The sequence below is a fragment of the Ostrea edulis genome, chromosome 1 (assembly GCF_947568905.1).
Source record: "Ostrea edulis chromosome 1, xbOstEdul1.1, whole genome shotgun sequence".
Taxonomy (NCBI): Eukaryota; Metazoa; Mollusca; class Bivalvia; order Ostreida; family Ostreidae; genus Ostrea; species Ostrea edulis.
The window spans coordinates 62357097-62384015 of record NC_079164.1 but is presented as its reverse complement, the minus strand read 5'-3'; the positions used below and the strand labels follow the sequence as shown (position 1 = coordinate 62384015).

The 26919-nt window shown below is 34.5% G+C and overlaps 1 protein-coding gene across 10 annotated transcripts in view; it reads right to left on the bottom strand.

Moving 5' to 3' along the window:
* Positions 1–26919, bottom strand: part of LOC125648273 (piezo-type mechanosensitive ion channel component 2-like) — a 101421-nt gene that overhangs the window by 33325 nt on the left and 41177 nt on the right. For 6 of the 10 annotated variants that reach the window (XM_056155938.1, XM_048875253.2, XM_056155964.1 and 3 more), the window contains 10 exons: positions 26911–26919; positions 25329–25349; positions 22578–22737; positions 19833–19993; positions 14921–15045; positions 14630–14689; positions 14462–14516; positions 5912–6075; positions 3060–3145; positions 9–65 (listed from right to left, as the gene is read on the bottom strand). The exon at positions 26911–26919 is cut by the window's right edge and continues 94 nt beyond it. In XM_056155938.1, the coding sequence (XP_056011913.1) occupies positions 9–65; positions 3060–3145; positions 5912–6075; positions 14462–14516; positions 14630–14689; positions 14921–15045; positions 19833–19993; positions 22578–22737; positions 25329–25349; positions 26911–26919 (898 nt within the window). The remainder of the gene's footprint in view (positions 1–8; positions 66–3059; positions 3146–5911; positions 6076–14461; positions 14517–14629; positions 14690–14920; positions 15046–19832; positions 19994–22577; positions 22738–25328; positions 25350–26910) is intronic. The other 4 variants (XM_056155948.1, XM_056155975.1, XM_056155979.1 and 1 more) reach the window with 2 other exon arrangements.

Sequence of the window (26919 nt, the reverse complement as noted above, 5' to 3'; positions counted from 1 at the left end):
AAACATACTCATGAGTGTCCTCTCCATCAACTAGACTGATTTCTGTCAGATCTAAACTTTCTCTACTGGAATAAAAAACACATGCTTTTTGTAATACCTTCAGATAAGAATGGTTAGATTGGTTACTGTGGACTCTCTTCAATTCAGAAAAACTTACCCCCTCCCCTTGAAAAATAAACCATTTATTTAAAAAAACAAGAGGCCCATGGGCCTAGAATCACTCTTCTGATACATTGTAGAACAGGCAAAAATTCTCACTAACCAAGATTCATCAATTAACAAGGTTTTATCAGATATAAACGTCAAATTCCAAAAGTAGGTCACAGTGACCTACTTTTTGGTCGACACACTCTGAAGACTCAAGACCCATCAACTGACAAAGTTTGATGATTGTAAGTCAAATAGTATCTGAAATATTCAAATATAGCTGTCAAAATCCACAAATAGGTCACGGTGACCTACTTTTTAGTCAACACACTCTGAAGACTCAACATGCATCAACTGACAAAGTTTGATAATTGTAAGTCAAATAGTATCTGAAATATTAAAATATAGCCGTCAAATTCCACAAGTAAGTCACGGTGACCTACTTTTTGGTCAACAAACTATGAAGACTCTAGATGCATCAACTGACAAAGTTTGATGGTCCTAGCTTTCATAGTGTCCAAAATATGCATCTCAAATTGAAAATGTGAAATTTGAATGTCTGCAAAATTCAAAAAGTAGGTCACTGTGACCTACTTTTTTTATAAATATGTTTTGAGGCCTCTAGACGTATCAACTTACAAGGTTTGATGATTCTAAACCTCTTGGTATCTGAAATAATAACCTAAAATGTATTCATAAATGATTAGTCATAAAATTCAGAAAGTAGGTCATGGTGACATACTTTTCACATGATGCACTTCAAGGTTCCATGATCCATCAACTGACAACTTTTGATGATCATAGGCTCAAAAGTGTCCAAGATATGCATCAAAATCTATTTAATAATAATTACCTGCGAAATTCAAAAAGTAGGTCACCATGACCTACTTTTGAGACAACATGATACTAGGTCCTAAGATGCATCATCTGACAAAATTTGATGATCCTAGTCCTTATACTAAGCAAAATATCAAAGTTTTAACAAAACAAAATTTAAGGTCAACTTTGAAGTGACCTTGAGACCTTAGCCCCAGGATGATGCCTTGAACAATTTTTTTTTAATCTACAACCTATCCTCATCCTTATGCATAAGTTTGGTGATAATTTGCGCAGTGGTTCTTGAGAAGAAGATTTTTTAGCAACCACTACTTTTGTTTGCATTTTCCTAATTATCTCCCCTTGTTAAAGGGTCACAACCCTAGTTTTAGTACAAATGAAAGCCCTTGGGCCAAGGATACCCTGTGACAAATTTGACAAACATTGGCCAAGGGGTTCTTGAGATATAGCCCTTTTTCCAAAAAGTTGACGCACACCGCACGCCAGACATATATGGCCATATGATTAGCTCTTTGAGCCTTCGGCTCAGAAGAGCTAGAAAACCCACTTAATATTTAAATACATACAACTATGGACTCCAATGTAGGTTGATATGTGATCCACGTCAAGTTTATCAACCCAAAACACCAAGATAATATTTATTACCCCTGTGTATGAGGGCAATATTAATTGACATGGGCCCTTATAAACACATATTGACCATGCATTAAAGTTCATATCACACACATGTATAGGAGTTGTCTTCTCTTTGTATGACATCTTCACTACTTCACAACTGTCATTGTATATACATGTAGGTTTGTACAATGACTTCACATAAAACGGCAATTTCATTCTGTGATACTAGAAATGGGAAGCACAAAAAATAAGCATTGCAGCTTGACAAACATTATGCAACATGTATTAAACTGTTGCATCCTACTTATAATGCAGGTGACTCTCAAGGACTCAAAGTTCAAGGGACCTTGATAAAACTTCGAGTGATTGAGAGTTTTTGAGATTGAAAGTTGCGTCAAATCCGGAAATTAAAGGTCTGACCATCATGATTCAGATTTTGTTTTGACACGTTTTCCTTTATATTTTTAGGAAATGTACTTGATTTCAACAACATGCAACTTTATCCTGCATAGATAAAAAGATGAAACTTCACGTATTTATTTCTTCTTTTCTTGTACATTTATATATTTACAAGACCTCGTACATTGTAGTCACTAACTACACCAATCATATAGGCCACAATTTCCAATCGCTTACACAAAGCACACATTCTAATAAATAGTCATGTTTCCTTGGAAAGTTTCTATATTATATTCTCAAAATAAATGTCTCATTGTCAGATCCAAACAAGTCATAAATTTCATCTATAATTGAATTATATCACCTGAATGAAGCACAGATGAGGGTCAAAACCAATTAAACAATTCACTATCCATCACACAAGGAAACACAGGGGATGTGTCAGCTATATAAACACCTAATTAACATGTCTGAGCTAGCCCCAAGCATCACCATTATCCAGGTAAGGTCCAAGTGGAAATAATTACACCCTGGAGTGATTGTGTGTATACACTACCTCCACTTCTCCAGATCAAGAGTGTTAAACAATGAAATATGTTTTAATTACGATTTCAAGAGATTGAGAACTTTGAGAGATCGAATGTTCGAGAAATCGAGAGTAAATTTGGTTAGTTACATATAGAGAAAAAAATGGGGACTGTGATTTCACTTGCAGAGATCGAAGTTTGAGCCATCTTGAGTCATCTGTAACTAGAGCTGTACTAGAGGGACTAACATCCCCTGTGTAGAACACACAAAACTAGGCATATCTAAAAAGCTGTAAAATAGATAAGGATCACCCTCATCCCATGACTCGTTACGAATGGTGATCAGAAATGTGAAGGGAATTCACTTAAAGCCCTGAAACTGTTTTTAGAAACCGGTGCCCAGTTCCCTTGACTTTTAATATTTTGACCCCATGAATCACTAGAGATGACCCTTGTCCCCAAGAACAACTCATTGCTGGTGTTAGTTAAATCATTACTATTACTGGTAAAAATTACACAGAAAGAACATACCTGGCCCCAGATGGACCCACATCTCCATCTCCTGCTATGTCCAGTCTGACAGTGTCATCCTTTACAGTGGGGGCAGCTTTACTTCTCTGTGAGAAATCCAAATAATATAACATTACACAACCAACCCCCCCAAATTTTTTTAATCATATCATATTCTCAAATCACATACATGTACTTTTCAAACAATTGCTTATTTTTCTGATCAAGAACCTGTTTTTATATTATAAAAAATCAATATATGCACCCAGGGGTGCATGAGCCGAGTTGCATGGGATACATTGTAAAGTCAGGAATGATGTGGCATATTTATAATTGTAAAAAACTAATTTCAGTTTTAAACTTTTCGAGTTACTGTCCAGAAACCATATTTGACTGAAGTTTTCAATCTATTTTCTGTCACTGTGACCTTGACCTTTGACCTTTTTTCTCCAAAATCAATAGGGGCCTTGCTTTGCTGGTATCCAACAATATATCCAAGTTTCATTTGATTCAAATTAAAATTTTTCGAGTTATCCTCCGGAAACCAGATTTTTTGGAATTTTAAATCTATTTTCGGTCACTGTGACCTTGACCTTTGACCTATTTTCTCCAAAATCAATAGGGGTCTTCCTTACCTGGTACATAACAATATCTTTAAGTATCATTTGATTCGGATTTAAATTTTCTGAGTTATCATCCGGAAACCAAATATTTCTGAAATTTTCATTCTATATTCGGTCACTGTGACCTTGACCTTTTTTCTCCAAAATCAATAGGGGTCTTCCTTACCTGGTACCCAACAATATATCAAAGTTTCATTTGATTCGGATTTAAACTTTTAAGTTATAATCCAGAAACCAAATTTTTCTTAAATTTTCATTCTATATTCGGTCACTGTGACCTTGACCTTTGACCTTTTTTCTCCACAATCAATAGGGATCTTCCTTACCTGGTACCTAACAATATATAAAAGTTTCATTTGATTAGATTGTATACTTTTCGAGTTATCATCCGGAAACCAATTGTTGACGCCCAACCGCCCGCATCACCAAACCAATAGCCGAGTTCAACTTTGCTGCAACTCAGCTAATAACTTGATATGATATTGGTTCTAATTGACATTTGTGCTTATATTTCAAAATTAAGTGTATTTTGCAAAAGAATCCCAAAGCAACGTCTCAATTTCATCAAACTTGCGTAGAATCCGAATTGCAACATCACAAACATGATGTTTTGCCGCTATTTTTGGTATTTCTAAATAAAATGGCCATTTTTCTCCCAGTCTTTCTTCTAGGAAACATTGAATGCAGGTTTGGACATGCCATAGCTTTGTCTTTCCAGTACAAATGCGATAAAAAAAATGTGTTTGTTCAAAAGCTGTGTTCTATATTTTCTAATGAAATAAAAGAACATTTCATCTTCTTTTAAAGTTATCAAATTTAAAGTTTTATGGGGGCCAGGGGTGGTCTTATACATAGTCCTTTCCGAGAATTTACACTAGTCATAAACAATCGACACAAGTTACATTTGTCAAAGACTGAAATATTTCATGCCATGCCATTTTATTTAAAACTGAAAAGATACATTTGTGAGACACTGTCAATGAACATGGCCAAGATCTATTTTAATGTATATCAATCACATGTATACGTCTTATAAGCATTTCCATATACAGATAATCCCCAACTGCTATAATCTTCTATTGTCAGTTTCTTTTTCTTTGTTTTTATGTCGATATTTACTGCTATCAATTTTGACTTTTTTCTTTTGTATATTATTACTCTTTATTGTATCCCCTCAAGGGCTCCAAATTTGATTTCACTAAATCTATTCTATTCCATTCTATTTGAGCTTCACCATTTACATGATGTTATTATCACAAGTCCTTATCTTGTCAAGTTCAAACGTTACACTCCAGGTTAAAGTTGTGGACAAAGAAGACTGAAAACAATGCCCCCTTATCTTTGATCTAAGGGGATACAATCTGTGATAGCAAGTGTAAAACATAAATTAAATGCAAAATTGATTAAGATCAACAGCAGATTTTAATAACTTTAGGAATAATAAATCTTCCTGTTTGAAAGAAATTCCACCATGACATCACACATACCTGAGGACATAGCAAAATTAGTTAGCTGAGGATATTTTGCTGAATTTGAATGTAATTATATTCAAGGTTCCCCCCCCCCCCCCATATCAGTTAGAATTTAGCTATGATGGATCAGCATAGTCATAGTACCCCTCTTTTCCGTGTCCAAAAAGAGTTATTTCACGCATCTTTAGCAATTCATAAATATCATCCAGTGTTGCTATTTGTTTGTGCTGTTTTTTTTTCTTAATATAATTCTAAGCTTTGGATAATTGAAGTAGCCTGTTATCTTTGTCAAAACTACATTGAATAAAGAAAGTAAAAGTAGCACACAGATATTACCAGCACATACACAATACAGGACTTTTGATAAGTCATTATACACTGTAACAAGTAATCAGAACAGATTGATAAGTATTTTAAATGACATGTTGGAGGGGTACAGGGGTGGGTTATACAGGGAGGTCCGCCTCCCCCACCCCCTTTTAAAAAAAATCTCACCCCCCCATTCTCTCTCTCTCTCTCTCTCCTGCCCCTTGCTTTCCTTCTCCTTTACTCTGTCTGCCCCAATGTAATAACAGTAAATGAAATTGTTTTTATCATTATTTTCTTTGCTAAATTATTTTTTTTGGTCGAAGTGTCAGAGCAGCATATTTACTAACTGATATTGATACTGAGTTGTTTCAATATTTATTCAAGTGACAGGACACTTGTTGACAACCTTACTTATGAGAGAGAGAGAGAGAGAGAGAGAGAGAGAGAGAGAGAGAGAGCACAAGCAAACCTGTATCTTCTCTTTCTGAGTTCTCATTTCACTTTCCAGTTTGTTGGCAACTAGTCGATGATTTTTAGAGATGTTATTAAATTTGTCTATCATCCAGTCAGCAAAACTCAGCAGTAACTTCTGAATCAGTTTTAAAATATAGACAACTTTTTGTAGCTTGGAGTCTGCAAGGAGAAGACAAAAATTGGTTAGAATTTGCAAACCTTCTATGAATATGAATTCTATTTTTGTGCGAAAACATGTCTTCCCCATCCACTATCTGTAAACTAATTAAACAAGAGGCCAATGAGCCACATCACTCACCTGAGTAGCAGTTACTAGCAATAAACAAGCTTGAGTAACACTATCATTATACAAGCAGCTCGGTTCAGAAAAAACTTTTCAAAGGTAATGACTAAAAATTCATTAATTATCAAACTTAGTTATTAAACTTGACTACAAATTCGTTAATTATCATATGCCCTTGTAGACAGGTATGGCCTTGCATATCAACAAATTTCATTTAAGGATGCTTTGTGTCAAGTTTGGTTCCCTATACATTCGCATGTAAAACTTTGATCCTCTATTGTGGCCCCATCCTTACCCCAGGGGTCATGCTTTTAACAAACTCAAATCTCCACTACGTCAGAAAACTTTCATGTATATTTCAGCTTTTATGGCCCAGTGGTTCTTGAGAAGATTTTTAAATGACCCCACCCTATTTTTGCATTTTTGTAATTATCTCCCCTTAGAAGGGGACATGGCCCTTCATTTCAACAAACTTGGATCCCCTTCACCCAAGCATGATTTGTATCAAGTTTGATTGAAATTGGTTCAGTGGTTCTGGAGACAGAGGAAGATTTTCCTATATATCAGCAGGTAAAACTTTGACCCCCTTATGTGGCCCCACCGTACCCTGAGGGGCCATGATCTGAACAAATTGAATCTACTAAATCAGAAAGCTTTCACTTCAATATATTCGCATGTAAAACTTTAATCCCCTATTGTGGCCCCATCATAACCCCAAGGGTCATGATTTTAACAAGCTTGAATCTCCACTATGTCAGGAAGCTTTCAAGTAAATTTCATCTTTTTTGGCCCAGTGGTTCTTGAGAAGATTTTTAAAAGACCCAACCCTATTTTTGCGATTATCTCCCTTTGAGGGGGGCGTGGCCCTTCATTTGAACAAACTTGAATCCCCTTTACCCAAGGATGCTTTGTGCCAAGTTTGGCTGAAATTGGCCCCGTGGCTCTGAGAAGATAAAAATGAGAAAAGTTTACAGACGCCGCCAACAAATTTTGATTAGAAAAGCTCATTTAAAGGCTCAGGTGTGCTAAAAGTATGCATAATTTTGCGTATAGGAAATAAGGTACACAAGTACTTCACAGAAATGTCTTTGTATGAATGGGAAATGAATTCAAAGTATGTTCTTTTAGCAAAGCAAATTCCTACTTTCTTTCCTTTTCCTGAAATTTAAATTCTTAGAACAATATATATTTAGGAATGACCTTCATAGCCCTTTAATGTACAACATAAAAACAATAATGATATTTCAGCCCCCCCCCCGCCCCCCATTTCATCCACAAAAAATCCCATGTGTTTTGCACAACTACAGATGGAATAAACACGTCTGTATTGATTTAATCCACTCCATTTTACACTGTAAGAAAAATATAGGTTCCACTTCACTTACGAGTCAGTTATTGACTTGTCTCCAACTCATATCAGTTATTGTTTTAAATTTCACAAAATAAATGTAGCTTGTTGAGTGTATTTTGAGAAATGAAAAAACGAACAAGAGTTGAAAAAAACCAGTAACTAAAGTTCTGGCCTGGATTTCTCAAAAGAAACTTAAGTTGAAACTTGGACTGGAACCTGTTTTTCCCATTACAATCTCTAAATCTCAGATGACATTACTAAAGGTCAAAGGTCAGAGTGAAAGAGCATGATCACGAGTGATAACATGAAAAAGACACTCTCCGGAAGTGCCGTAACATACAGCACCAACAAACATTCCCCATATATCACAACGACAAGAAAGTCCATGCTATATCAGGGAAAATCTACAAAAACAAACTATACACAGAATGGGGCAAAAAACTAGACAAAGATCATAAACTTGAATGAAGTGTAGAAAATATAGATTTAGTAAACAGTGATTTTGAGAAGAACAAATATATGTGGTTGTGTTAGAAGTTGATTTAAACATATTTATTGAGATACTCTCCCAAAAATAATATTAGCTGATGCCCTGTATCACATTATGTAGGATAGTTTATATTTCATTGTTTTGTAGCGTCTCCATATGAGTGAAATATTCTCGAGAGGGATGTTAAACAATATTCAATCAATCAATCAATCATTGTTTTATAAAATTGACTTATTTCAAAGTTGAGAGGAAGTGAAAAAAAATGCAAATGTAAATATCAGTCTGGAAAATGATAAAGTTCAACGTCCTGTCATTTGTGGAAAATTTAAGAAAATCAGACTATTTTAAAACAAAATACACTACCTTAGTTTATGTCCTAATATCCTGCTTAATATAAAAGTACTACATGTAGTATGAAAACTGTCAGAGAAATTATCAAACATGTACTCTGTCTGAATGCATCATTTCACCCCAAAAAGTTCAACAGTTCTGAAAATATGCTCAACCTTTAATAGTACATGTATATATATATATATATATATATATATATATACATATACATGTACCTATACCATGGACTTTTTCTGCAATTTTAAGATATATGTATTATTCCCCCTTCACTTTGACATATTAAAAAGTATGCTAACTTACTAGTACAGACTAGTACAATCTTGGTCAGTCATTTCCACTATTGTTTGATGCATATCGAGAATCAAAATTACTTTTTGAACAAAACAATTCATCATGGTTTGGTTCTGTAAACTGTTTCATAACCAATATTAACGGGGTTAAAGATTTGCCCTTTAAAGGGGCATACCAGTTTAAAAGGGCTCTTAAAGATTGTTTATTCAAATATTACATCAAAGAATGGCATTCACACCTTAAACTAAATTCAGGTAAAAAACTAAGTTACTTTTCCACTTTTAAACAAAACTTTGGTTTTGAAAATTATTTGAGATTAATTAAAAATTTTGAGCAAAGGAGAAGTCCAACACATTTCCTTATATCAGCTCATAGACATTGAAAGGGGATGTTACCAAAAAATCCCTCGACACGAGAAATTTTGTCTAAGATGTAGTCATTTATCAGAAGAAAGGGTTATTTTATTCCAAATGATAGACAAATCAAGTAAGAATTTTGTAAAGATGGACAGTGATCAAAAGCTTATCTGGCTAATGACTAATGAAGATGAAAATATCCTCATCCAAATTAGTAAGATGATTTTAAACAGTGGAATATAATACTACAAATGTTACATTTCATTGCATTATGCACATTTTCTTTCTTCTTCATATTTTACACTTGTAAGCTGTCTTGGCTACTGGGAGTACAAGACCAAAAGTCTGGTACAACAATTTATTACCAGACTGTTAACAGGCACTGTCCCTTGGTGCTCCCTGTAAGGCCAAAATAAAAATATTGTTTGTTTCCCCTCGCCCGACCGAGTCTGAAAATTCACACCGACCCATAAGTTTTTATTACGCCATTCTGGTGAAGTTTTTTTTTTTAATTTTAAGAAAATTTCAAGGTCGTTTCTGGTGCAGATCAGTATTTTATAATGACAAAAATTTTCTATATCTTCTTTGGTTTCGATCCAAAATTAAAAAATAATAATACGAATACAGGAGGTGTTCTGGTCCGAAATCTAGAAATTTCGCCGCCTCCAGCTGGAGGCGGCATTCTCTGGCTGATTTCAAATACTTACAAGCCGAATTCAATTTTAAGCTCATAACTAATCAATAAAACGATTCTTCTTGTACTTACTAATATCAATTTTATGGGTTCTTTCATCACATAAACAGTCTCTTGAAAACATTTTATCAAACTGTCGAGCTTTGTTTTGAGTCACGAGACTCGTTTGCTCAAATGGCAGTGAAAATTCGGTTGACTACAACTGTTGGTTTCTGTTTAATATCGAATTTTGGATTGATATTTTCTTTTAATCGATATTAATAAGTACAAGAATCATGATTGTTTTATTGATTAGTTACAAGTGAGTTTAACATTGAATTCGACTCGCAATTCGGACTAGTGATCTGCAAGATCGAGATGGAGAAATGTTGTCTATACGAGGAGCGAGGAAACAAGAGAATTCGGGGCATCCAGTGTGCAAGTTGTGTTCTTCAGTAGGGGAAAGTGTTGATATTTCGGACGGATGCGATATTTTTGACAGTCAATCAGAAGCATTCTCAATTTAACTTATTTCTGAACTAATGCTATATTTACAAACTGGAAAACACCTAATTATATGCACATGTGTAACTCAGCTCTGATTGGTTGATGTCAGCATCCATTTTGTTTGATCGGCAAAATCAAGTCCCGTTGAAACGTTTTCTGGTAAACTAGATCTACCGATATCATTTAAAAATATAATCAAAATCACTATCATATACAAATTAAGATAATGTGCAAAAAACAAAAACATAAAATGTCAGTGAACCATAAATAAAAGACAGCAACCGAGTTTACCAATTTTATAACACCATGTGTCCAAAACTAACACCATTGTCCATAGTTGCAACATTCTCCCTAACTTTATTTAAGTGTTAGTATGTGGCATAAATAGCAGTGAAAATTCTGATGAAACCCAATGTTCGTCGAATCAACCAATATGTATACATGTAGTCCAATGCCTAAGTTTAGTGGTTAGATAATGAGCATTTCCAAAATACATGAAGTACTGTCCGAAATATCGACACCTTCCCTAATTGCAAAACGTGGCAATCAAAGCAGAATTTACGCGAGAACTGACTATACGAGTTTGATGAGGAAACATGGATGATGTGCTTCACGACGTTTGGTATCGGGCATTGTTAATGGTTATGGGAATTTCATAATAAATAAAATTCTGCTAGCTAAAAAAAAAAAAACTTTTTACCTACCTACCGACCTTCCTCTGAAATTTAGGGTCGGGAGAGGGGAAACAAACATATTTTTAAATGTGGCCTAATCAGGTCAACATATCATGTTTTGGTTTTTTTTATTCTCTCATATAATGCTATTATTCTCTTTTATATAAGTATTCTAACCTTCCTGCTTTAGACATAAAACATTCAGAACTGGATCCTGCATGTACATATGTATTATACTTGTATGCTGTATTCAGTAAGATGATTTTGAACAGTGGAATGTGATACTACAAGTACATGTCTTTGCATTGTACACATTTCCTTTGTTTTACACTTGTAAGCTGTCTTGGTTACTGGGAGTACAAGACCAACAGTCTGGTACAACAAATGTATTACCAGACTGTTAACAGGCACTGTCCCTTGGTGCCCCCTGTAATCAAGTCAACAATTCGTGCCTTCTTTAACGCTTCGTACAATTGTTTTCATTTATATAATTATTCTATTCTAACCTCCCTGCATTAGCATAAAACATTCAGAACAATTGGATCCTACATGTACATGTGTTTTATACTTGCATACTGTACTTACTAAACTATAATTATACTGATCTGATTACAATTTTATATGTATTCACACAACACTATCATTATCTGTTGTCTCATAAACTGATTGTATATATATATCATGTTGTTAATTTCAATCTTGTCTGCAATCAGTATTTCATATATAATTATAGATATGTGCAGTGCAGAAGTGTGAACTCTGTCAGTATTACTACTTCTGAATGATTGTTATTTATTTTCATTGTTATAATTAATTGCTTGTTAACCTGTACATACCCCCCCCCCTCCCCCCCTTGATTGGTGAATAAGCAATATATATATTATATACCCTGCATATACTAACCTTATAAAATACAAACATTTCTAGCTTGAAAACTGTAGGAAGAGTAAGTCAGACAAAACATGTATTGTGCATTCATAATTTTACAACGAAAAAAAAATGAAGTCAAAAATTCATAAAATTTGAATAAAATCAAAATTGTGGGTGAATAACAAACTTAAAAAAAGCAACAACAACAAAACAAAAAACAAAACAAGAGGCCCATGGGCCACATCGCTCACCTGAGAAAAGAGTGTTTATGTTTTAAACCCAACATGGCAGGTGTGACCAAAAAATCAATAGGGGGTCATACACGTTGTAAATATGTGCATAAGTGTGTAATTATAACAATTGAATGCCCTTCAGTCAAAGATTTTTGGTGCCAAGATTAATGATATTCACCAAGTTGTTCAAAAGGAATCGACGGCGAGTTTTCTTCTTCTTAATTTATAAATGAAGACAAAAATGAAATTATATCACTAGATTTATTTGGATGCAAAATTAACAAGAGCAGAAAAAACTGAAAATTTATCTACATTTTTTCCTATATATTCCCATGTAAAATTTCTTAAACACTCCTCCTTATATATTCCCATGTAAAAAAAAAAAAAAAAAATAAAAAAAAAAATTGATCTTCTATGTGGCCCCAACCTTCGCCAGGGGACCATGAATTCCACAAATTTTAATCTGCACTACCTGATAATGCTTTTACATTAAAATGACTAATCATTACTATGCTCTTCTTGAGATGAAGATTTTTGAACATATATTTTTTTAAATATTTCAATGTCAAACTTTGAACCCCTATTGTGGCCCCTCCCTACCCCCTGGGGGCATGACTTGAACAAACTTGAATTTACACTACCTGAAGATGCTTCCATATAAATATGATTAATCACAGCTTTGCTATTCTTGAGAAGAAGATTTTCCCTATACATTTGTGTGTAAAACTTTGATCCCCCCTTGGGATCCATCTTATCCCCGGGGGCCATGATTTGAACAAACTTGAATCTGCATTATGTCAGGAAGCTTTCATGTAAATCTCAGCTTTTCTGGCTCAGTGGTTCTTGAGAAGAAAATTTTTAAAGATTTTTCCTATATATTTGTATGTAAAACTTTGATCCCCTATTGTGGCCCCATCCAACCCCCGGGGGCCATGATTTGAACAAACTTGAATCTGCACTATGTCAGGAAGCTTTCATGTAAATCTCAGCTTTTCTGGCTCAGTGGTTCTTGAGAAGAAAATTTTTAAAGATTTTTCCTATATATTTGTATGTAAAACTTTGATCCCCTATTGTGGCCCCATCCAACCCCCGGGGGCCATGATTTGAACAAACTTGAATCTGCATTATGTCAGGAAGCTTTCATGTAAATCTCAGCTTTTCTGGCTTAGTGGTTCTTGAGAAGAAGATTTTTAAAGTTTTTCCCTATATATTTGTGTGCAAAACTTTGATCCCCCCTTGGGGCCCCATCTTATCCCCGGGGGTCATGATTTGAACAAACTTGAATCTGCACTATGTCAGGAAGTTTTCATGTAAAAATCAGCTTTTCTGACTCAGTGGTTCTTGAGAAGAAGATTTTTAAAGATTTTTCCTATATATTTGTATGTAAAACTTTGATCCCCTATTGTGGCCCCATCCAACCCCAGGCGCCCATGATTTGAACAAACTTGAATCTACATTATGTCAGGAAGCTTTCATGTAAATCTCAGCTTTTCTGGCTTAGTGGTTCTTGAGAAGAAGATTTTTAAAGTTTTTCCCTATATATTTGTGTGTAAAACTTTGATCCACCCCTTGGGGCCCCATCTTATCCCCGGGGGTCATGATTTGAACAAACTTGAATCTGCACTATGTCAGAAAGTTTTCATGTAAAAATCAGCTTTTCTGGCTTAGTGGTTCTTGAGAAGAAGATTTTTAAAGATTTTTCCTATATATTTGTATGTAAAACTTTGATCCCCTATTGTGGCCCCATCCAACCCCAGGCGCCCATGATTTGAACAAACTTGAATCTGCATTATGTCAGGAAGCTTTCATGTAAATCTCAGCTTTTCTGGCTCAGTGGTTCTTGAGAAGAAGATTTTTAAAGTTTTTCCCTATATATTTGTATGTAAAACTTTGATCCCCCCTTGTGGCCCCATCCTACCACCGGGGGCCATGATTTGAACAAACTTGAATCTGCAATATGTCAGGAAGCTTTCAGGTAAATTTCAGCTCTTCTGGCCCTGTGGTTCTTGAGAAGAAGATTTTTAAATGACCCCACCCTATTTTTGCATTTTTGTGATTATCTCCCCTTTGAAAGGGACATGGCCCTTCATTTGAACAAACTTGAAAGCCCTTCACCCAAGGATGCTTTTGGCCAAGTTAGGTTGAAATTGGCCCTGTGGTTCTGGAGAAGAAGTCGAAAATGTGAAAAGTTTACAGACAGACGGACAGACAGACAGACGGACGCCGGACAAAATGTGATCAGAATAGCTCACTTGAACCTTCGGTTCAGGTGAGCTAAAAACCACCCCAATCTTGCACAACTTCACTTGGTATTGAACATTACTGCCAAGTTTCATACATATTCAACATCAGGAGTATGAGAAACTGATTACAAATTTTGGATGAACAGACAGACTGGACAAAAACATTTTTCATGTCTCCCCTGGAGAGAGGACATATAAAAATATTCATTTCCTATTTACTTACCAGATTTTTCTTCTTCTTTCTCTTCCTCTGTGCTTGTTGGCTCACCCTCCTTCTCCTAAAAAGACAAATTTGATTTTTATCATGCAATAAATTCACACTTGTTTCTTTTCCAACAATGATTTCCTTTCCAATATTAATTCTTTCCCACATTCTATAAACAACACACACCTTTTCTTCAGCTTGTTCCACTGCAGCTTTAGCACCAGATTCTATGGCTGTTGAGATCAACTAAAGAAACAATAAAACACTGTTAGATAGATCTAAATGACTAAGTGTTAAATAATTAACAATAAATCTATGTAAATGTCTCTTCATGTCAATATATTCCTGCAGATTTATATTTTGGTACTGATCATAAATTTGTGCACTTGACATGACATCAAAGGCACCAAAATATGAATCCCACTAAAATAAGTATAAATACAGCATTAGGTGCACAGTTTTTATATTTCCTCCTACCTTCAGTGGATCTGCCTTGCCCTCGTCCTCATCTTCCGATTCCTTCCCAAATGTTATACTGGATGGGTCCTCAGGATGGAGCTCTGTCACCTCCTCAAACAGATAATAGTCCCCAGACCGGATGGCTACGAAGTTAAATGTGACAGTGAGTGCACACATAAGTTTTAACTTTAGATCCAGGTGTAAACAAGAAATATTTTAGAAACATATATCCCCTCTGTGTTGCAATATTGAAAAGGGTCAACTTTAAATTTAGAATGTCTATAATGATAGCGAAAAATTGGGGATACCAGTGTCACAGTTTTGATGTCTATCAAACAAAGGATTCACAGGACATTGAGCAGACAATAATTTATGTTTGGAGTAGTTTGACCCCTGACCTTGTGACTTCAAAGTTAATAGGGGTCATCTACTTTTTAGAGGCTACCAGTATACCAAGTTTAAAGTTTATCAAGGAAAGGGTTCTCAAGATCTGTAGTAGTCAACACTTGGTCTACTTACGAATGGTAGACTGACAGATATAAACTAATATGCCCCCTACCTTTATATCATTAAGTAGAGCATTTCACACATGTACAATTAACTTTGATATGCTTGTAAGTCTGAAATCCATTATATGTCTGTTTGATATGTAATCATGTCTTAAGTGTCTTGCATCTTAGGCAACACACACCGGGAGACTGTCAGGTGAATTATGTGTTTTATAATGTCACAGTTGACCTGCCAAACGTCTGTAATTTTTCATAAGTCATAGAATAATGAGTTTAATGGTTTATTTCAAATATAACTAAATATGATTCCATCGATAATTGATAATAATCCAATGAATGTGAACTGTATAAGTTACACAAGTATATGATTGGTGTGTTGTCAGCATTGTTCATTGAGAATTCGTTAAATCATCAAATTTTAAAGCCCCAATTGTTATATGTGCATTCATGCTTTTCTATATAGAAATATAAGGAATATGAACAATATTGAATAATTTCAAAATCATTTTCACCATGTAGTAAAGATTGAGAATGGTTTACCTAACTGCAAAAGTAAACATTTGAAGGAATACATAGACTTGAATCTTTTTTCATATAAAGCACAATTCATTTTAAAAAGTGCACAAAATATGAATATATATCTAAGGGCTGTTCCATTAAAACATATGAGGTACCCGGGGACGGCAATTAAAAAAAATCTATGGGTGCTTGTCATTGGTAGAAAATTGCATATATGGTGGGTACCTACTGCCAGAAAACTGCATCTGTGGGTGGTTGTTTTGATAAAATCTTTATTTTTTACCGAAACTGAGAGGAATGCAACAAGAGAAGGGAAGGGTTGAAAGTAGAATGTGAAACAAACGCCGTTTTCTGTCTTCATTTTATCTCGGTCGATGAGGTTCCGCGATCCGGTTATCGTTTCCAGTTTGACTCTAAAATTATAGCGACCGGAAATTAGGATTATCTCCCTTGTCCAAAATGGAAAACGAAACGTGCTCGTGGTCCATTGAAACGGTTTTTGATTTTTTCTAGCTGCAATAATGTAGCCTTATCCAATTTTTTTTTATTGACGTTTTCGGGATGAGGCTACAATTCCATAGGATCTCCGTAATGGTGCAAAATAATTTTATGAATAACCGATAATAAACTCTGCACTGTGTATTAGTCCCAAATGTTGTTTACAGTTACACCAAAAGGAGTACCAACTTTGTGCTTGGGCATGTCTAATAAAGGTGTTTTTCATTAAATATAATGTACAGCATGCAAAATTCTTCGTCTGCTCCGCCATGCTTGTTATCGCGAAATCTCGTAGGTGGATCTAATGGAAAAGCTAAACATTGACAATCGGCGCGAAAATGTAGTTACTTGAGCCACTTCGACAAAGAAAGGAAATCATATTGTTGCAGAAAGAATTTACACTCTGCTGTTCGGTTTTTAACTTGATATTAAATTCAAACCTTTTCAATACCGACGAAATAGCTTTCGCCTCCATACTTGTCCATTGATGTAAATACTACTTTATATGACATATGCAAATGACTTGACAATCGGAAGTTGAAACTTCAGTACATCAAACGAATGCGGGTGGTTTCGTCCCGGTTACATATTCGCACCTAGTGGATTCGCACCAAGTGGTTTCGTCCCAATTTCAATGCAGGTAACGTAAGGTAGAATATTGCCTTATAGTCGCGTTGTTCCGCCCCGATGTACTAATCGAGTGGTTTCGCCCCAATAATATAACAATTTAACATATCTTAGAATTATAACGATTTAACATATCTCAAAATTCACTTTCTTAAAATGATCAACTACTTTCACTTAAATATTGCTGCTTTAAATTTATGCTATAAATTGAATTCTTCATTTTGAGATTTATATAAATATATCTAAGGTTAATAAAATCACATAATAGACACACTAATTTCATCTACATAATGCTAATTCTGTTTCATATGATAATTTTTACTTACTGATTTTCCACAATGAATGCAACTTGCCATGGCAAAAATTCTTGGTATAATGATAGAAATGGACATAGTTTGGACGTCGGTAAATTAATATTCTGTATAGTATTCATTAATTTCAATTCAATTGCTCATCGTTAAAAGAGAGTATGCTCTGATCAATCGTCCCGACCACTGTTGCCATATATAAACATCCAAAAAATGTTGATCAAAATGAACATACCTTGGGCGTCGGTAAATTAATATATAGCATTCATCCCCTAATTTCAATTCAATTCAATTACTCATCGTTAACGGAGAGTATGCACTGATCAATCATTCCGACCACTGTTGCCACATACTCAATAGGGGCAAAACCACTCAGGACGAATCCACTTGGGGCGTACAGGTAAAGGTGCGAATCCACTAGGTGCGAATATGTCATCGTGACGAAACCACCCGTCACCCATCAAACATGGCGCACAAATATGAATCGAGAAATTGGAATTTATCGAAATTGTTGAAAACGGTAGAATAGAGCCTCACAAATCTTAAGTTGCAGGTTGTAAATTTATATATTGACTAAGAAACATAGAATATCATTTTACTTACGTAAAGAGACACATTTTCTTGTTTTTTAATACTCAAAATACTAGTCAATTTTAAAACTTTTAATAGTTGTTTTTGAACATTTACAATACTAGGCTTTTTATGAACAGGTAGACTTATAAAATTAATTTAGTTCATCATGTTTAAGAAAGACAGTCTTGATAAAATAAATTGATAGTTCTATGATCAAGCTTCATTGATGGCCAGTTATTTGAATGGTGATACTCTTCTCTTTACTATCATGCTTGGGAACATCTGAAAATAGACCTCTATTCAGGGGTTATAAATAGTCATTCATACATATTGAATTTAAAGAAAAAGTGTATTTCACATTTATTTCACTTCTATGGGTGGTGCCGCACTATCTAAAATTGCTTCTGCCTCATTACATTTTTATGCTTCTATGGGTGGTTACCCAAATTTTAAAGTGCCTTCCCCGGGTACCTCATATGTTTTAATGGAACAGCCCTAATATTGAAACATTAGTAGTTTTGTAGACATGAACAAGGTTGATAGAACATTTTCTTACTCTAGTTTGCAATCTGCCCACAGCTTGAATGTTTCTTGAAATGATTAAGCAATCAGTGTCTATGTTTTGTCATCTTACAGTTGATCTTCTTCCTCATGATGCATCTTTAATTTAGTCTTAGTTTCTCCCCCCCCCCCTTTTTTTAAAAAATAACTTAATGAAAAGATTGTTTCACATTACAGGCAACGAAATTAAGGGGAAATACTTGCTAAATGCGAGTGAAAAATGAATTTGCGAGGGAAATATCACAAGTGATCGCAATTTTTTGCAAGTAAAAAAACCCCAATCTTTTTTCTGGATTTCCTCGGTTTATTGGCTGTACTTTGAAGTTTACAATAATTTTGTCTTGTGCACAGAACACTTTACAGAATGAATATAAAAGTATTGAAAAATAAATGTGAATCGAATAAATAACTAAGGCCAAGGTCATCTCAGTCAGTGATATCGAAGATGACCTACTTCAAGCACACTTTGAGATGTCAGAGATGTCCGATTTGAATAGCAAGCATGTTGATCTCGTCAGTGTTTACTCAACACATGAAAGTGTTAGTGTCACCGTTTCAGGCAATGTCCTGCTGTAGTCTATCTCATACACTTCGAGTTCACATTTTTTTTTTCCAACAAGAATTTCTAGATGACATTTCCAAAAGTTTTGAACATATAGGCCTAGTTTGAATTGGTACTAACAATCTTCAAGATTTCAAACCACGTGATGTTGTAAATAGGTGGTAGATCTCTGGAGAGCGAGTATGCCGCACAAGTGTACCCTATGACCCTCACCATGCACCAATGATACATGTATGTTGTTTGATAATTCATTAAAATTTAAATGAAAGAATTCTCAATATTATTTTATTAGTGCACTTTAAGGAAGATTTTTAAAGATTTTCCCTATATTTTGATATAGAGACATGCTTGTTTTCTAAAATTCCTGTAAAACAGCAATCGATTGAAAAATGCTAGTAAAAGCTCAATTTTGCTAGTTGGAAAATAATCCACTAGTTAAAATTTGCTAGTAATGAAAAAAGTTAATTTCGATCCCTGACATTATCTAATAGACGGTTCTCTATCAGACGATATCACTGAATTTTTAAGAATGGTCGCCTTCCACATCACTGTACTGCACGATTCCCAACTAGCTAACCCAACGAGCCATCAATTGCTGGCAGGAAATAAACACTTTTATTGAGAATTTCTCTTACATAATGATATTGCTTGCATTAAAGCAAAGATGTAAGCCTTTATTACATAAAGTTCAGTGATTATGATAAAAGTTTTGTACCATCACTTGGTGAAGAAAGAACTTTAACTCGATCAAATGAATTTCAACTGAGTTTTACCTTGGAAGTGTTCCTCTGGTTCAATAAAGTCGGTGCTGCCCTGGATTTTTTTGCTGCGAAGGAACTCCATTTTCTTCTTGATGTTCTCCAATACTTTCTTCTCATCCTCCTTCTGTTCTGTGACTTGGGTCACCAAGATCTGGTTGATTAGTTCAGCTCCCCTAAAAATGACAAGATCAACTCTACCTATGTAATTCTACAGATGCTTCTATTTTAATTTTTACAATCCTTCCACCGACATTGGTTCATTTCACTTTATCAACATTCTTTATATCGTATGAACAAAGTTGCCCTTTAGTTCCGCTATTTGACATTGTATGAATGACGTCACAATACATTGGCCGTTCAGTTTCCATTTTGTTGCTACGGTGATATTGGTCCGCGTCATATAAAATTGATATTTTCTTTAGAATTATCCATCAAATAATGTCAAACGCGGTTTACTAAATTAAATTATAAGGAATGAAAGTAATTTTTATTTGTTTTATACGATATAAAGTAAGTTTGGACAGTTTATGCAATTCTATAAAATGCATTCCTTAATGAAACAACTTTGATAAAATAAAACCAGCAAAGGACTATCTAATTCCTCAATTACAGAAAGTCCACGGGACTGTACCATAATTATCACCCCAGCAATGAATGTCATCAATTAGGATCCTTCACTGTGACCTCACACTAAACTAAGGGGCATGATTAATATACATGATAAATATGCAATTTCCAAGTTACCTAGTTCATGTTGAACTCTTACATATAGTGGGATGCAAAATAATTGAGTACACATGCAATGTTTATAAAAGTTTATCATGACATCCATACACTGCCTCAAGGACAACCATAAGCTGCTATGCAACCACATGGTACTGAGTGGAAACACAAATTTGTTAAGTTTATATCAAAGACAAATATCATATTTCTCTGTCTTTCTTTGTTCAAATATTGATTGTTTCAATGTAGAAATATATCATGCTTACACACTCAATTCACTAACCTAATTTAAAACATGAGATGTTTGTAAAACATATGTAAGACTTTAAAGTGCTATGGTCGCTCCAAAGTGCGATGGTCAAGCTAAAGTGTAATGGTCTGCATCAAAGAGCGATGGCTTGTTAACGTTACAGACACCAAAGTGCGATGGTCACGCCAAAGTCCGATGGTGAGGAGTTCAGGAACATTTGTGACGTCACCTCATTGTGACGTCATTCCTAACATCTTTCAAAATAATACTGTAGAAATGCAACTTCAGTTTCTTTTTTTGTGCATGGATTTTGCACTGATATTTTGGTAAAACAACACACGGTTGGTACAGTCTGTACTAAAACACTGTGTCGATTACAAACCAACGGACTTCGGCGTGTCACTTCATCGCACTTTGGAGCATTAGTGTCTGCCATTGGACTTTGTCGTGTCATACCATCGCACTTTGGTGCATGAGTGTGGGCCATCGCACTTTCACGCGTCACACCATCGGGGTTTGGCGCAGACCATCGTACTTTGGTATGACCATCGCACTTTGGAGTGCCATCACACTTTGGAGTCCTACACATATATGCCCCCCATGGTGTAAAATTGAAAAGGGTTACACACATGCATCATTTAATTGATAGTAGTATCACCAATTCATAATATTGAACAGACAATATCTTCCTAGTATGTCAAGAGTGGATTGACCATGTGACCTAAAAACAATAGGGGTCATCTACTCCTTATGCTGTACCAATGTACCAAGTTTGGTGTCAATCAGCAACTAATTCTTAAAATATTGGAGACAATATATTACTATGTCCAGTTTGACCCTTGACCGTGTGACCTCAAAATCAATAGGGGTCATCTTCTCCAGAATATGTGCCAGTGTACCAAGTTTGATGTCTGTCAAGCAAAGGGTTCTCTAGACATTGAGTGCTCAGTATATTACTATGTCCAGTTTGACCCTTGACCTTTGAACATGTGACCTCAATATCAATAGGGATCATTTACTCCTTAGGATGTACCAGTGTACCAAGTTTGATGTCTGTCAAGCTAAGGGTTCTCAAGATATTGAGTGGACAGTGTCTTCCAATGTCCAGAGTAGGTTGACCACTGACCTTTTGACCTGAAAAGCAATAGGGGTCCTTTTCTACTCATAACCAACCCATATATGAAATATCATTATGATCAAGTGAATGGTTTTCAAGATATTGAGCGGACAGCATGTGGTCTACCAACCAACCGACAGGTGTAAAGCAATATGCCCTCTTCTTTGAAGGGGGGGCATAAAACTATCTGGTCACAATCACTTTAATAGTTACTGCTATAAATTGATACAAACAAAATGACTTATCATTAACTATATCCTCATATACATAAAACAGTCTATAATAATTTTCTGCAAATTTGTAACAATGCTCACTTTTCAAGGGAATACTGAATGCCCCCCCCCCTCCCCCCTCCCCCCTTCACAGATAAGCTAATATCTAAGAAATTATGTATTACACATTTACAGTTTTCTTTAAATACTTTCATGTAAAATATCAGATTTTAGCCTAACTAAATTTGACTATAAAGAAAACAATTTCATTCAATTGACTAAGTAAACTTGTGGAAATAATATCTCTGTTCTGTGTGAGTGTTTGGAAGCTAAGATTTACACACTACCTGGCAGTTAGAGCGGTCTGTGCGAGTGTTTGGAAGCTAAGATTTACACACTACCTGGCAGCTAGAGCGTTCTGTGTGAGGGTTTGGAAGCTAAGATTTACACACTACCTGGCAGCTAGAGCGTTCTGTGCCTGGGTGCTGGCTATGATGTGTCTGAAGTAGTGGCTGTTGTAGATCCGTAACTGTAAGAGGAGGAATGTGAAACACACCACATCCCAACTCAGTCCCGAGTCATCTGCCTCCACCTTACATTCAATGATACCACTGCCTGTAAAACACACAAATACTTAGATCTATGGAAAATAAAAGGACAACCTTAGGATTTCATTCCTTACTATTTTTAAAATCAAATCCTTTTCCATTATTATTCAAGTTACAATTGAACTTCGGCATCTCAAACACGGATATCTTGAATACTATGATATCTTGAATACTATGATATCTTGAATACTATGATATCTTGAATACTATGATATCCTGAATACTATGATATCTTGAATACTATGATATCTTGAATACTATGATATATCGAAGTGATTCAGAAGTCCCAACCATTCATTCTTTAAGTATTTTACCCTCGATATTTTGAAGTTTTTTCTCGGTGCAATCAAGTTTGAGATAACGAGGTTTGACTTTATTTTAATTCCTTTTTGGAACATTTGTGCAGTGGGTGATGGAAAGTGTAGCATGCATTTGTAAGTAAAATGAGGACTTTGTGTTCACAGTTAGTATGATATGCCGCAATGCATGAATATGAAAGAGCTGGAATTGTGACAGAATGGGACATTTTCAGTGACATGATACAGCCTTAGTGAGTACAGTAAACTTAAAGGTCATAAACTCTGACAATCAAACTCAGCTTCTATTAATCTAATTTCACCAAACAACAGTTCAATTGTCTGACTACAATGTCATACATACATCATTTATGCTTTATATTACAAAATTAACATTTCACTGGTTTGTTTGTAAACATCAAAAGACTCAAGTCTTTGTTTACATAACACAAATTTAAGGCTAAAATATTGCTTTTATTCTTGCATTCAGAAGGTAAAAATTTTGGCTGTCGATATTAAATGAGTTATATTTTAAGGAGTTACTCTACATCGTCATGATGGCCGACTTCCTATTAAAACATGGATGAAAATATGAATATCAGCAATATTTGTCTATTCATTTAAAAAATTCTCGCCTAGCTGAGTAGCTCAGTAGGTTAGCACGTCGACTGCTGAACTGTATATTGCGTGTTCGAGCCCAGCAGTGGTTTTAAATTTTTCTCAGACTGCTTTCAACTAAAACTGCATTTTTTGACTAAATAAAGTAAATTTGGAAGTTTTCAATTTCAAAATATTGTTGTACATATCATTCACTTTTCATCCATATCAAATATCTCTGGCGTAGCATACATCCTTAAATGTTTAACATCAAAAATGAAAAATATTTCTTTCAAAACACGTGAACCATTCCCTTTAAATCATGAAAAGTATACACACACACACACACACACACACATATATATAATATATAATATATATAAATATATATATATATATATTCAATAAATTTACCAGTAAAACACATTCAATAAATTTACCAGTAAAACACATTCAAATTTATTGAATGTGTTTTACTGGTACATAGAATGTCTCCTTTAATGTACAGAAATTTAAAGGCACTTAAAACTTATAGACTGAACTGTTTAAAATATGTCTGTATTTATAAAAGTGCCTAACATTAACATTGTATAATGTTCTGACGTCACAATCATGATTGTATTATGTTTAACGTTGCCCACATAACGTCATGAGGATGACGTCATAATGGAACTTGTTTACATTGTTTAAAAATCTACTGACGAGCCCGCAGGGCGAAAGCGCTATAGATAAAAGTTTGAGTATTGGATTTTATTTTTTGACTTTATATATATATATATAAATATATATATATATCACCTAGAGGACAACTGCAGTACAGTCCTCATTTTAAGGCCATTTACCGGCCTTACTGTGTCATGTTCTTTCTTAATGCTGGTCTACTTCCTTACTATTAAACTTCCCATTTTAATCATTATCCTGCCTCTGATAAAAATCCTGATATTTCATTGGCTGAAACCAACTATATACAATGATATTATGCCTCTTAGGAACCTAATATTGCCAATATGCGTCTTCCACGTGGTTTACTGACCACACGTGTACTATGAGGTCATGAGATTACTCATACCCGTCAATAGAAATTAGTCAGCACATATTATGACATCATACATGTAGATAAGAGCATTTTGAAATACTATTAACAAATGAACTTTTTTTAATTTACAGTTTGTTGAAAAACTTGTTTTTATCCCATTGGTTTTTTTTATTTTTCAAAAAAATTTTAAATAATTTTTTTTGTTTTATATTTGATAAGAGTATCTCAAGAATACATATGTTGCAGTCATTTATTATTAAATGTACAAGAATGAATAATGTCAACATGCCTTTAATCAATGTAAATGTAACATTGATAGGATATTCATCATGCAGACACTTAGAGGGCTAATACAGAAATATATGGGGTCCTTGAAGAAAAAAAACCCATATTTTTTTTTACACCTCGCCCAATATGATTTTTTTCAAGAACCTCATGTATTTCCATATTACCCCTCTAAATGTTTACATAACTAATAACATCACTACAGCATGTATAAATGAGCAAACTGATTCCCATTTTTTTTAAAAGAAATAATCTGTAAGCAATCTATGTGCGCCATAGTAAATGTGCTCATTTCTGAACTTCTAGCTCTGACTATATAGAATAGCAATACTATCTGTTCATATTTAAGATAGGTTTCCTTTTATATGCCAGAAAATAACAAACCTTGTATAAAAACAGTAAGATCTGCATGAAAATATCAAAACTTGTAATTAAAGATACAATTTTTATGCAAATAACAGAAAGATTTCTCCAAGTCCATTAAAAGAAATAAAATTAAGCAACTAGAAAACTGACACGGTCCGCAAGGGCCCCGCTGAGGGTTATTAGAGGAAAGTGACATCTGTATTCGATATAGCAATGTTTGGGGCTGGTATATATGTTAGAATTAATAATATTCAAAGATACATTGGAATGCAAATTTGTGAAAAAGGAATCATGAAGCATATTTATGAGAGACTAATGCAAATTTAAATTACTTCTGTTTGACACACACTCATCCACTCAAACACAACAGTGCAATTAAATCCTATTGTAATCGGGGATTCAAAATGGAAAACTGGTACAAAATATGGTACATACTACTCGAAAAGGACTATGAATTTGACATATTGATGTATTGGAAAAGGAAATTCTGACATCGGGGCTCTAAGCGTTTTCAAACACATTGTCATTTGATAAAAATGTTCAACATTTTCAAAAATAGAAATCTATAGAATATGTCTTTACATATATTGGTGAGAAAGTTTCCATTATTAACAGTAATGAATAAGGTAAACTCATTTTGTATCTACTTTGTGACTTTCTTTATTAAAAGTAACAGTTCTCTAAGGTGTAACGTGCAATTACTAATAATTCAATTTCTTGAAGCAGTTTCAATTTGCAACCGGATATAAGAAATTTTATTTCGTATTCCGATCCCGATCGAAAGTTGTTGACTGGGAATGACGTGTTTTTATTCAATATACATGTATCATCAAACATTTTTTATATCACATTAAAAAAAACCAACAATATACACATACACAATGTTGTTCGAGTTATTTTTGGAAATTTTCTATATCAATGCAATGTATATCATAATTCAAATTGAATTATCTCCCTTAGACAGTGGTAAATAGATATGGTCATAATAAGAAAGATGATGACATACAAACAGACAAAGTGACACGACTCCAAAATCTACTGTTTGAGTTATTGTGTCACAAAGAAAGTGTTCATAATAACAAAGATCATGCCATACAGACAGACAAAGTGAAATGACCCCAATATCTGTAGGCTTCTTCCTCTTATTGTAAAGTATTTCTGTACAAAATTTGAAAACTGTACGATAAAAACTGTTTGAGTTATCGTGTCACAAAGAAAGTGTTGACGGACAGACGGACGGATGATGTGATTACTATAGGGCTACCTGCATTTCATGCGGGGCCATAATAACAAAAGTTTGCTTTAATTGTTTAATCATCTCAAGCAATGAAGGACAAGAGAATAATATTTTCCTGTCTACAAGATTTCTCTGAAAAGTAACTTAAAATTTCGAAGGAATTTTTGCAAAGATGAGTCTTGAGCCATATATAATCAATGAAATTCTGAGGTAGATCTGGATAGGTACATGGATCTAAAAATCTGTATATTTTGAAAACGACATTGGCAGAATTATGCACTTAATTGGTGTTTTCCTGTTTTGCATAAACTCAGAACATCAATGAATGAAATAAGAAATTAGAAACACACATCGATACTTTACCTGGAGAGT